We start from the raw sequence: 13,113 nt of genomic DNA, 5'->3' as shown, positions 1-13,113 counted from the left end.
CTCTATGTTGTCCTTTTTTTAAAACTATATATATATATATATTAATCTTGTATTTATCACTTTCCTTTCCTAACTTGCTTATTTTTGCAGATGATCTTTACTTCCTTTTCTTCTGTCTTGAAGGAAGTGCTATCTCTTTTGTGGAAAACACTCTATTTGCTTGAACTCTTCACCTGACCCTCTAAATTCTGAGACTATAATCTATATATTCCCACCCTTGCTTCTGTGCATTCTTGTTCCCTTTCCAGTTCTACAAACTCTATCATGAATGAATGAATGATGTCTCCACGGTTCCATTTCCAGTTTCTGAGATGCACATCTAGGTTAGTTTTAGTATAGATTCCGAAAGCTTAGGTTTATGCCCTTGGTTCCATTGCTAAATTCGCACCATGATAATGATGCGTTTTTAATATCTGTGGTTTCACTTTCCCTATCTGAAACTGGGACTAATGGTAGGATTTTGTAATAATTAAATGTAACAATTCAAGGAGCCTGCTTAGCACAATGCCTGTCACATAGCAAATGCTCCAGGGATAATATTAGTGTTAAGTTGATATTCCTTGACTTATGAATTTGAAATATGATTGTACTCTTCCCGGGACCCTGAAGATCTGTTTTTCCTTTCTGGTTGTTAGGAAATGTCTGTCTTTCTTTATTGCTACTTTCAAAGATATTCTACCCAAGCATCTCCCATGGTCTCCCACAACACACAAATGCACACAAATGCATAAGAATAATATTGTCAAGAAATTTAGCCTCTTAGAGAAATTTCTTCCTTGAGTCCTTCAACAGTCCCTGAGACAAGGGGTTTTCATTTTGTAGAGGGCCAATTTCATTTTGTTGTAACCTTTCTGTAGCTCATTCAGATGAACATTTCTATATATTCTCTGAAAGCTCCATATATTTATAAACATAAAAAAATATAGAAATATAGGTTCCCATAATAGGCTGAAATAAATGCTTTTGTTATTTCAAAATATTATAATTATTTTTTTGGATACATTAGAGCTTAAGTTCATCCCTGACAGATGGTTATAACATGGTGAGTGAAAAGCATTAGTAATTTAACATATTTAAGCTACTGTGGAAAATTAGCAACTTTGTGAAAATTGAAAAACTAATTTCCTAATGTGATTTAGGCAAGGCTGCAAGGATTTTCATTAAATAATATAAAATAAATTAGAGAGATAGAAACAAAACTCAGAGGCAGTAAACACAATCATATTAAAAGAGGATTTTCACAATGTTAACTGTTTAAAGACTAAAACATTTTAACTGTGCTCTACAGTTTTAAAACCAGTAAAAGAAATGTTTCCTGGTTATCAGTTAAATAATTTGAGGTAGTTATTATTATTATTTACAATTTGACCATTGTATTTAGAAAATCACAATTAATATTGTTTATCTTGTACTGCAAGGAGTTCCAGCCAGTCCATTCTAAAGGAGATCAATCTTGGGTGTTCATTGGAAGGACTGATGCTGAAGCTCCAATACTTTGGCCACCTCATGCGATGAGTTGATTCACTGGAAAAGAGTCTGATGCTGGGAGGGATTGGGGGTGGGAGGAGACAGGGACGACAGAGAATGAGAGGGTTGGATGGCATCACCGACTCGATGGACATGAGTTTGAGTGAACTCCGGGAGTTGGTGATGGACAGGGAGGCCTGGCGTGCTGTGATTCATGGGGTCTCAAAGAGTCGGACACGACTGAACGACTGAACTAACTAACTAATAAAGTTCAAATTAAAAGTATTATGAGCTAGTTTAATAGCATAATGATTCAGGTACTAAATGTATGATAGTTTCTTCATCCAATACAGTTTTTTCTTTCTATATGTACTTGCCATACTGCGGATTTGCTAATCTAGAAAATCATAGAAATGAGTAGCAGAGTGAATCAAATATTTCACTTCAGAGTAAAGAATGCTTTAAATGTTAACGTGACTGTTTTGAGACAATTCTGAAGTGTAAAGTCTTTGTTTTACTTAATATGATTGCTACTTTCTTGTGACTTAAGAGCAATTTTTTTTTCCCTTTTTTATTTTTCTCTCTACAGAAAGCTGACCTTGCAGTTGCTCCACTGGCTATTACCTACGTTCGAGAGAAGGTCATCGACTTTTCCAAGCCCTTTATGACACTTGGAATAAGTATTTTGTACCGCAAGCCCAATGGTACAAACCCAGGCGTCTTCTCCTTCCTGAATCCTCTCTCCCCTGATATCTGGATGTATATTCTGCTGGCTTACTTGGGTGTCAGTTGTGTGCTCTTTGTCATAGCCAGGTAACATGCTCACTTTTGTGATTTTTTTGGCAATTGTTACCTCTTTTTTCTAACTAATAATTGTCAAAAGTCACAATCAATTTTACTTTTCTTTTTCTTTATTTCCCATGGAGTACTGTAGAATAATGAACTTTTAAGTCATATAGCTTATTAAAATGTATTGTGATGCCTTTTTGGGCAGAAAGCATGCTGGTTATGTCAGTAAGCTATAGATGTGTTAGAGATTACTCTTCTTAATCAGAAGCTAAAAGCAGTTCAGATCATTATGATATAAAAATTATTTCCTCATTTTGAAAATTTATCTTGGACAAGGCAGCAAAACAATATGTTTTACTAATTTAAATTAATGAAATACTTATAAGAAAAACCAAAGTAGTGAAATTTAAAAGGAGGTTTTTTTAAAAAAAGACACTAGTTAAAAATAAGCTTTTTAAGTATAAAAACCTATCATGATTTTCTGTGTAAAATACACATTAAACATATCACCACAAAAAATTGCATTATATTTGTTGACATGTAGGGTATATTTAAATCACAGGATCAGAAACTCAAATGCCTAAGTGAAAAATACATATGTTTATATCTTATAATGACTTTTCAAGTCTATGATATACCTCATTATATGTGGCTTTTGCTACTCTGTTGTCACTCTGGAGGTGAATATTTGTGGTCATTTTTTATTTCTGTTTACCTCACTATCAAATTTTCAACAGATAGATTATTTTGATATTGTTTTTTTTTTTTTGTCTTGATTAAGGAGATTAAAACTATCCCTGAACTCAGAGCTCCATTGTTACTAAAATGATTTTCAAAGTCAGTACTTTGTGTAGTCTTTGAATATTTATATTCTATCAGATATCAAAAAGAGAACTCTAAATCCAAGATGAATTATAATTTTTCACATTGATAATAACACTTAAAAAGTAATACTATAAATATTTTTGCTTTAATCCAAATTTAAGTGTTAAATATGTGGGTTATTTTTTTTTCAGTTGCATTATGTGGGAGTCTTCTGATCAATTATCACTAAGAATATTTGTCCTTCCTTGAACATTTTTAATGAAGTCATATATTTTTTCCTAGCAATGAAAAATGCTTAGTTTATTCAGTTTAGAATAAACTTGTATAGATAGAATAAAATTATCATATCTTTATATTTTTATAATACATATATTTCTGAAATATATGTGCATATATTTACACATAAATGTTGTATAGACATAATTTTCCACCTAATAATTTCAGTATTAACACGAGTCCTTCAGAAAATTATTAGTTGTATTTGATTGAAAATCTGTATTAGAATCATATATTCATATTACCCATGTAGTTATATGTTGGATTGAGTTAAAATTTTTATTTGAATTTTAGAGTGTTTTCCCCCTAAAATGAGAATTTGGAGTATGAAGCTCATAAATTTTTAGCTCCAGTTTTTTCCATATCTTGTGCAAATAATACCCAACCTCATGTTTGAGATTCTTTAGACCAATTGCATCTTTTTTAATAGTGTCTAACACAAGCCATCCTGGTTTATATGTGTTCAGAGAATTGAGTTCATGGATTACAGCTTAAATAATTCAATGAGTAAAGAACTCTGCAGCCCACCCACAGAACAAACAGAAAAAAACCCAAGATTCTGAAGTACAGAAAAATTCTTTTTTGACGTCTGCAGGTACACCTGTTCCCTCTTAATCAAATTAACAAGATTCTCAGGAAGGATATAAGCAAAGCCTAGAGGAAAGTGTCCTGAGACAGTTATGAGGCAATTATGTGGGCATCAGTCAAGCTAAATTAAGTTCTAATATCAGTTTCCAGGGGATCTTAAGCAGAGACTATTGAATTACTTTAAAATCAACTTAGAAATTTTAGATATTCCTAATATTCTGTGCCTAAATCTTCTAAAATTAGGTTCAAAAGCAAATACGGAGACATCTGAATATAATTCCAGCTTAAAAGTATATTAGCAAATAGTATCATGTGATATTAACTTGCAATTCTAAAATTTTCTATAGCTCTTACTTTGATAAACATGAAATCATAAAATATCTGTAGAATTATGATAACCTATACAAATTTTACACAAAAGAAATCCATCCATGTCCTTCTATCTGAAAACATACCATTAACTGGCATGCCATTGTTTAGTATCTTTGCCTTTTAGAATATTACTGTTGAATTTTGTCAGTGATTAAATGAATCGATTTGAAAATGATTCTATTTCAGCACATTATTCAATAATGAGATAACAGTTTCATATAGTTTGAAAAATTAAATTTAATATCTTCATTTGTGGGTAAATTAACAAATATTCTATTAAAAATAGTATAGGGTATCCTCTATTAAGTAACAAATATATTTGATGTTCTTGGAAAAGTATACATAGTGAGAATCAATTCTTCACATTTTATCTCAGAGTATTTCCTTCAATTCTAAACATTGTTATCTCATATAAATATTGCAAAATTAAAAGAAAAATACTAAAACACAAATGAAAGGAAAATTTCATGAATAGAGTCAATTTAAATTCTAAGCTGAACCTCCAAAATGAAATAATTTTGGATAACTAAAATCCACTCTGACATTGTATTGAACTCCTGCTACTGTGAAAGAAGTTCACGACGTACAAATAACAGCAAAATGTCTGAATTTCCAAAGAACTTAATTACCTTTCTAACCAAAATGACATTATAATCATTTGTTATCCATTAAAAATAAACATAGCACTTTTATTTTATCTATGAATAAGCATTATATCTTATGCTATATAGAAATCACTGATGAAGTTAACATCATTATTGATGTCAAAATTAAAATCATGTTTTCTTTATGCATATTCTTTGTCCTTATCCTCATAAGATAATAGAGAAAGACAAATTACATTTAAAAAATTTCAGATATCATTTTATTTCCACTGAAATTCACAAAAATGCAAAGTTCTAAAGTAATATCACTTCAACAGAATTCATATTTCTTAAATTATTGCATATTATGTTATATGATATTTTGTAATATGTAATATCTATTTTAGATAGATCTATTTTATCTCAAAATTAAAATATAATAAATGAAATAGCATTACAATTTTTAACTGGCATTACTTTAGTTTTCTCAGTCACCAAATGACATTGTCCCAATTATTATTGTTGCAATTAATCTTCTTTATCTTTTTAGCTACCAACCTACACCTTCAGTTTGTTTTCTGTTTCCACTTTAATTATTCCATCAATCATTCACTCATCAGTCAAATATTTCTTTTTTTTTTTTTAGTCAAATATTTCTTCAACCTGTAGTGAACACTGGAGAATTAGGATTCCATAAAGTATTAAACATTAATTTATACCCTTCATTTATAGATTAATTTATTCAGCAATTATCTACTAGATACCTATAATGTTCTAAGAATTGTACCAGATGCTCAAATCCAAGAACAAACATGACTTGATACATTTATTCACTAATAAACTCTCAACCAATGTGTTTATCTGACACATATATATTGGGTTTGAATGAAAGTAATGAAAATATTTTATGGTTATCCAACATTTTTAATGACTACATATATTTTATATGTATTTATCTAAAGATGACTTGTTAATGTTTCACTGAAAAATATACAACTATAAAGGAAATAAGACATTAAGCAGATTGTTATTTATCATTAGAATACTAGATTTGAGTCTTATTGAATATCTGTTGTATCACAGTATTAACAACACTAAATTTGTGATAAACTGATACATAATAATTCTTAAATTTTTATATTTTAAAAATTAAATTTATAGGTAAATTATGATACCATTTTAATATTTCCCTTCACTTTTTATAAGAAAAGTTCTTGGAAATACTTGAAAATTCTCTAAATTTAGTGAGTATTAAAAACAAGATATATGATCTTATTTGTTTGTCCTGGAATGGCTTTGTAGTCCATGATCTCTCACAGTTGTATTGTTGTTTATAGCATAATGGCATAATCAGCATGCTTATCTTAATTAACTGAGAACTCTTATTTAAGAGTAAAAATGAACCTGAGCTACTGCATTATAGGCATACAATGGCCTTACCCTAGGTATTCTAACAATAACTCTTGGCTGACAGAGGATTAGGAAGAAATCTGGTCCATGATGGGCTTGTACTTAATCATATGTGCCCCTAAATCTTTTTCTCTTTCTTTCTATTCTTTTGTTTCCTTTAATCTAGGTATATTAGTATAGGGATGGCAATTAGTCATATAATAAGCCTATTTAGGGAACCCACCCTTTGCACTAATGAGAGATTATTTTTCACCTTGCTTCAAATATTTCCTTTTTTAAAAATACAGGTAGTATTGATATGATAGGTCCTAGTCATAAAATGAGTCAATTTAGATCCCTATAATATGAGAGAGTTTGAAATTTTCTTTTTGCTATAATTGTTTCCAAGAAAACTAGAACTGTTTGGAAATTTAGCATGTAAATCTTGGTCTGAGGTCCTTAGTAGTTTGGTATATAGAAATGAAGAACTAAAAGTTGAACCTCAAAGAAAGTAATAATGGCATATACATTTCCCTCCAACAGGATTGATGTAAATTTAATAATATTCACTAAGCATATAATAAGAACATTGCATATTTTATTCTGAAATTGGCATTTTAAAATTAGATACAAATAAACTCTGAAGAAGAAAAATAATACTATACCAAATTTGTAGTAAGGATATTATTATACAGAAAAATTTCTTAGGTTACTTAAATGAGCAAATGAATAGGACAAATATAGGGGAAAGAATAAAAGAAACCAAGCAATATTGACTAACCTGGCCTTCTTATAGCAAATCAGGGATACTCAAACTGTTCAATACGTAAGATTAGATTTTCTTATTTAAAAAGAATATAGGAATTTCTTATATAATTTTGTGTTGAATTACTTTGCATGGTTTTTATGATATTAGAGTGTTAACTATTGTATTATTGGGTTAGGTTGCAGGGGAGCAAGGGTTAGTCTGCCTAGAACCTGCTCAAGGGTTTGTTATTATTACAGTGACTGCCAGGACCGTCTTGATATATGTGTTGGCTCTAATATGGTCTGCAGTCACAAGATGACAAGTCTATTGCCTTACTGAGAGTCCTCATACTTGCAAAAATATTCTGTATTTCTCTTGGAGCTCAGGGGTAAAGATGTTGTAAACATAGTGGGTTTTTTTTGATGGTTTAACTGGATTTGGAAAACCCTGTCCAAAGTGCTTGCATTAACAGCTTTGATTCTGGCTCCTGACTAGTGTGCAGTAGCTTTTATATTCCTGTCACAATGATGGGTGACATTTAATATACAGTGAAGGGCAACAATGAATTATTATGCACTTGGAAATGGATTACTGTTTTGGTGGGATGTTCAATGTTAAACTAACCTGCTGTCAAAAAGACTTGTCAAACTGAAATGAAATGCCAATTTTGTTGTGTGCCTTTGCCACCAACTTTCCCACCTCTTACTAGAATATCATTTCAGATTTACCTCTCCATAATTTTAGATATACTTTCCTTTTATTTTTCAGTATTTTTTAACTTAAGTAAATTGCAGGGAATCCTATCTGTTGTTCCTCTTCCTATTTAAATTTTTTTCTAGAATTTAATGAAAATTTGGCTTGAAGTAGTACTCTTCTGCTACTATGCCTTTCACACCTGTGAAGTGATTATTATAATTGATTATACTAATAAATATGTCAATTATGAACCTAAAAGTCACATTGAATAAAACTAAATGCACATTCAAATTACATTTCCATACAAGTTAGGGCTACTTCTGTGTTTACAGGCCTTTTTTTCACAATTGCTATTTGGTAAACTAATTATAAAATAATTTACCTCTTTATTTTTAATGGTTCCAGTAATATTCATGGTTTTAAAGTATAAATGAAGTCACTAATGAAGAAAAAATTTAGTTTTTGAAACTGATAGAACAGAATCAATTGAAATCAAGTTGAATCAGTGACTTTTTTTTTTTAGCTATGGTGAATATTGTATCTTGACAATTGACACAGTGGAGCTTTTGACTGAAATTATCTGTATTGGATAAAGAACAGACTCTCAATCATCATAAAAGAAGATAAACATTTTCTACTTCTCAATTTCATAATTATGCTAGACATTTACAAGGATAAAAGATACAATAAAAAGTTGAGTAAGACAAAAACAATTTAAAATTAAAGTGATTTTTTGGTAATCTTCTGTAATCAAATGCTTGTTGGCATTTTCTTTTAAAGATAATTATGCTTGACTATCTTTTACAATTTCCATATCTCTTTCCAAAGTATTTTTTCACATTTTTTTGATTTTTAGGACAAAATTAAGTATAAATGCAAGACAAGTTTGGTAGTCTATTTTCACTTTTTGTATCCTATGGATAAATTATTTGCCTCTGTTTCTACTTGCCTCTATCACCGAATTGAATTCAAATACCCCTAGAAGCAAAAAAGCTCCCTCTGTCCAGTCACTTAAGAGTGTCCCTTCAATACCTATCTCAGACAATGATCTTCTGAGAACTCTGGTCACCCTATGGTGATTTATTTCAATTTAGCAGCTGAAACAATGCCTATCTCAGTAAATCACAGAAACTGATTTCAATAAGTTACAATATATAGACTCACATTAAGAAACTTGAGAATGCTAAAAAAAAAAAACCTTGAAGTTGGATGCTTATTAAATTATTTTATTTGCTGCCAAAAATAGCACATCTCTGTTCTTAATGAATCCTTTATGGAACATGTAATCATATTTTGTATACTCATGTGCATACAGATACTTTATCATACATGCTCACATCCTGATGAGAAGCAGTGCTTTGTAAGAAATTATGTTTTTCTTTGAAATATTTGGAAAAGGAGTGTGGTAGCTTTTTGGCAGTTGCTACCATGTCTCTTGTACATTTCTCATTAGCTAATTCAGATAAAACAATAGGAGAAGAACAATACTCTGTTGGCTTATTTCTCTTTCTCTTTATTTTTTCTTTGCTCTCTTTTCTTTTTTGACCATTAGAAAGAAATTCTTTGAGATGACTCTTGAGAAAGAGCCTTCAAGATAAAAAGAACCCAGAATTTCACGAAGTATTACACTTTTTCTTCTATATTTTGCAATTTCTCAATAGCTCCTTCTCCCACAGCTGCAGAGTACTGTAACTGTTTGTGAGAAGCTGTTTCACAGGCACGTTTTGTCTATGTTAATTCTCCAAGCAAAATTTCACTTCTCTTTGTCCAGTGGTCCCCTTGGACTTTGGGGGGGTGGTTTCTCAGCCACTTAAGACAGGTCTTCACGATCTGAAACTATCCCAGGAAAGTCAGTATCTTTTTAAAATAATTTAATAATATTCAATATAAAATATTTTAATCTACAATGTCTTGTCAAGAGAGATAAAGCTCTTACACACACTTTGAAACAGTAGAGGCTGTGCAGGACACCAGTGAAACAAAAATAGTGAGTAAGGAAATATTCTCTAGGAGCTTGTTTCTTCCTACATATGTTTGTACAATGATTGAGACTACTAGCTCAAAAAGTTAGTTGTCTTAAGACGTGCAGAGAAATAGATATTTTAAAATTTAATCATAAGCATGGCACCTGAATTAGTCACATTTTTTACTTGGATGAAGCTGTCCCATTGCTGTCAGTTCCTTGGAGTAAGAGTTCTTTTACATGGATGTTTTCTTTTGTAGTCTTGTACTGGGCTGGTGCATGATGTGAAGGAAGTAATTGATAGAGAAAATGGAGGAAAACTAATAAATACTACATGTCAACAATAGTCAAATTTGAGAACCATAAAGAGGTTAATTTATTAGCTTTTTTCAGTAACTATTTTTATGGCTTAAGAAACAAATAGGTATACATCATTCCTGCTCCCATGCCTCTCAAAAATGAGATTAGATATGTTTTCTGTTTGTTTAATACTATTACTGTTATACTTTTAAAATTCTAATTTATTATACAGAGGAAGTTCTAGAGAAAAGAAAACAGATTTAGAAGAAGTGAGAAAACAATTTAAAAAGGTACTTCTATCACTTGGGTCTATCTGACTATCACATTAAAGTCATCTTCCACCTTTTCCTTCTAAAATTTCAGAAAAAAAAAAAAGACCTTGGCTACTTTTAAAAGTATTTAAAAGAATGCTATCATTAATATTTGCACTATGTGTTAGTGGTATATTGCTTTATAATAACAGGTGATTCCTTAAATGTGTCACCCTAATTAGCTACACTTAAGAAGTGTGTATTTTCTCTTTAGATCTGAAAATAAGAAAGCTTTAAAAATATTCCCAGTCACTTGGGACTCTAAGCGGGAGACACAGGCCATACATGTTTAAATTTTCTTTATAAGCTTACTCTCTAGAAATGCTAACTTTCTTCCCCTGAAAATCACTAGCTGCATTTAGTGAAGAACTGAACCATGTTGTGAGCTTTCCTGGAGAATACAAAGTGCTACTGATATTGCTTTGATTTTTTAAAATAATTTATGGATGTTTGAGAAATATCATCAATATTAAATGAAAATGTATGGATGCAATTTTTAGGGGTAATTTATGACTTTATTTCTTCGTGCTATGTAACCTAATGCACTCTATCCAAATAATTAATGAGTAGGAGATATAGTGTCATCAACCAATGTAACTTCATTCATTAGAGCATGTCACAACACTTTAAGTGCTATAATTTTTTTACATTCCATTACATAATTACATCATTCAACTTAAATTGTTTTCATATCAATCCTGTTGGGTATATATATGTATATTTTTAGGACAAAATATCGCTCTTTCAAATAGCAATAGGTATTTCAATAGGATATTTGAATGGAATGAGCTTGAAATCATTTATTTTATATATAAATAGGATTTGTAAAACAAATGACAACACAAACTATTCTCTTTTCAACAACTATAGTTTTAAATATTTTTACTTAACCATTGCATACTAAGGTACACTGTAAAAATGTGATGTTATCTCTGTTAGAAATATGTGGATTTTATATCTAATTTTTAAATTTTGTTTGGAAGCCCCATAAACTAAACTGAAAACTTTATGACCCCCCAAAAAAAGCCTTATTAATGAAGTAATTATACAAATTATACACATTTGCATTTTAAAAATGTGGTAATTCTATTTATCTAATGTATATTGAATTGAAGCAGAATTTCAGTTTCAATACTTTATAACAAATATAAAAAGTCATTCCCACTTCCCTTCCACCCCCAAATCTGGATATAACTTAATTTCCTGCTATTCTTTATGAGAGATGCTTAACACTAAATTATTTTAAAACATTACCCATTGTCATGTGGCCTGACTACTCCTGAGATGATAAAATGAGGTGAATAAATTTAAAATAGATTTTCCCATTAATTTAATGGACTTGATATTTGAAGCAAAGGTGAAATTGTAGGCTTTGAATGTTACTGGCATGATAAACTTTATAAACAGAATAGGGCTACAACTGTCATCTAAGTTGGTTCAGAATATGCACCTGAATATTATTTTAAAATAATAAAATTTAGGTAAGTGTTTCCCTGCTTCCCTTACTATTACTGGTACTGAAAATGGGGGTGCTGGGAGGTGTGTTAAATATAAGTTTAACAATTCATTAGACTGACTGAAGATATGTTTTGGAAACTGATATTACTAAGGTGATTTTACCGAAAGAAATTGAAAATAGTGAAAATTTTGCTTATAGAAGAACATGTAAAAGCAAGTTACATTCAGGGAAACATGTTGATTTCAAAATGTTCATATTACTGCTTCAATTTTCAAATAGGGCTTCAAAATTTTTAAATTAGAAAGATATTAAAGATAATGTTTTAAATCTTTCTGCCAAAAAAATTAAAATATTTATGTTAATTTTTTTAAAATTCAGATATTTGCGCTGAAAAGAAAGATAGTGAATGCTTTCCAAACATACTTCAGTTGTTTTAGATACTCTACTATGTATATGGTGCATACAATTAAGTTTAAAAGATTTTATTGATATAGTTGGTACACTAGATTAAATTTCAAAAGATATTTTATTGATGAACAGAAAGCCCACCTGTGAAATTTTATTTAAAGTCATTTTATAGTTAAAAATTCAATGAGAAACAAGCCTTGTGAGCCTTGCATGTTTATGGTAGCTTATTTGCTATTTTGGTATATTCCAGATATTTGCATATTATCTAAAGCAATTTAAATGCTCAATTGATGCTTAAAAAATAAAATGCTACCATTTTAATGCTGGCTTCAAATTCTTGTTAACTCTTATTGATAACTTCATTTACTGAGTGTCCTTTTTAAAAAAAATAATGCATAGTCTGTTTCATTTTCCAGTATTACAATCCACATAACCATGAGACTGATCAGAGGACAGTCTGCTTTGAGCTTTTTAATACTGGCTGCTGCTGCTGCTGCTGCGTCACTTTTCTTTTAAAATCTTTAGCAAGTGTATTGCAAGCTAAACACTTGCTTCTGATGTGTAAATCTAAGAGAGAATCTTTCAACTGTAAACTATGCTCATATTGATTTTAATAGAACTACTTTTTAATCTTTGGTACTTCACTTGCAAACATATAGCTATATTAGTAAGAAATTGATAGAACAAACATGCTTTCTGATGCAGTGTTGATATGTTGGATATTTTCCTTTTTATTCTCAGTTTAAAGCCACTCAGTTTAATTTGATTGAACAATTGAGTGTTTTTTTTTAAAATGGCATTTTAACTATTTAATGAGGCAACAAAAAAGCCACTGTATAATTAAAAAAGAAAGGTTCCAGCTTTAAGTGTAGAAATCTACACTTTTATCTTACATTTGTAAAATTAAGTCTGGATTTTATGGAAACCAAAATAATGCC

The 13,113-nt window shown here is 30.2% G+C and overlaps 1 protein-coding gene across 2 annotated transcripts in view; it reads left to right on the top strand.

Annotated features, from left to right (window-relative positions):
- The window catches only part of GRIK2 (glutamate ionotropic receptor kainate type subunit 2), a 772,190-nt gene that overhangs the window by 599,267 nt on the left and 159,810 nt on the right, over positions 1-13,113 (top strand). For both annotated transcript variants that reach the window (XM_055433591.2, XM_088840933.1), the window contains exon 11: positions 2,057-2,280. In XM_055433591.2, the coding sequence (XP_055289566.1) occupies positions 2,057-2,280 (224 nt within the window). The remainder of the gene's footprint in view (positions 1-2,056; positions 2,281-13,113) is intronic.

This window comes from Moschus berezovskii, chromosome 10 (assembly GCF_049115385.1).
Source record: "Moschus berezovskii isolate FMDL1 chromosome 10, NW_MosBer_1.0, whole genome shotgun sequence".
Classification (NCBI taxonomy): Eukaryota; Metazoa; Chordata; class Mammalia; order Artiodactyla; family Moschidae; genus Moschus; species Moschus berezovskii.
Note: the sequence above shows the minus strand (reverse complement) of the source record. Positions and strands in the feature narration are given on the sequence as shown.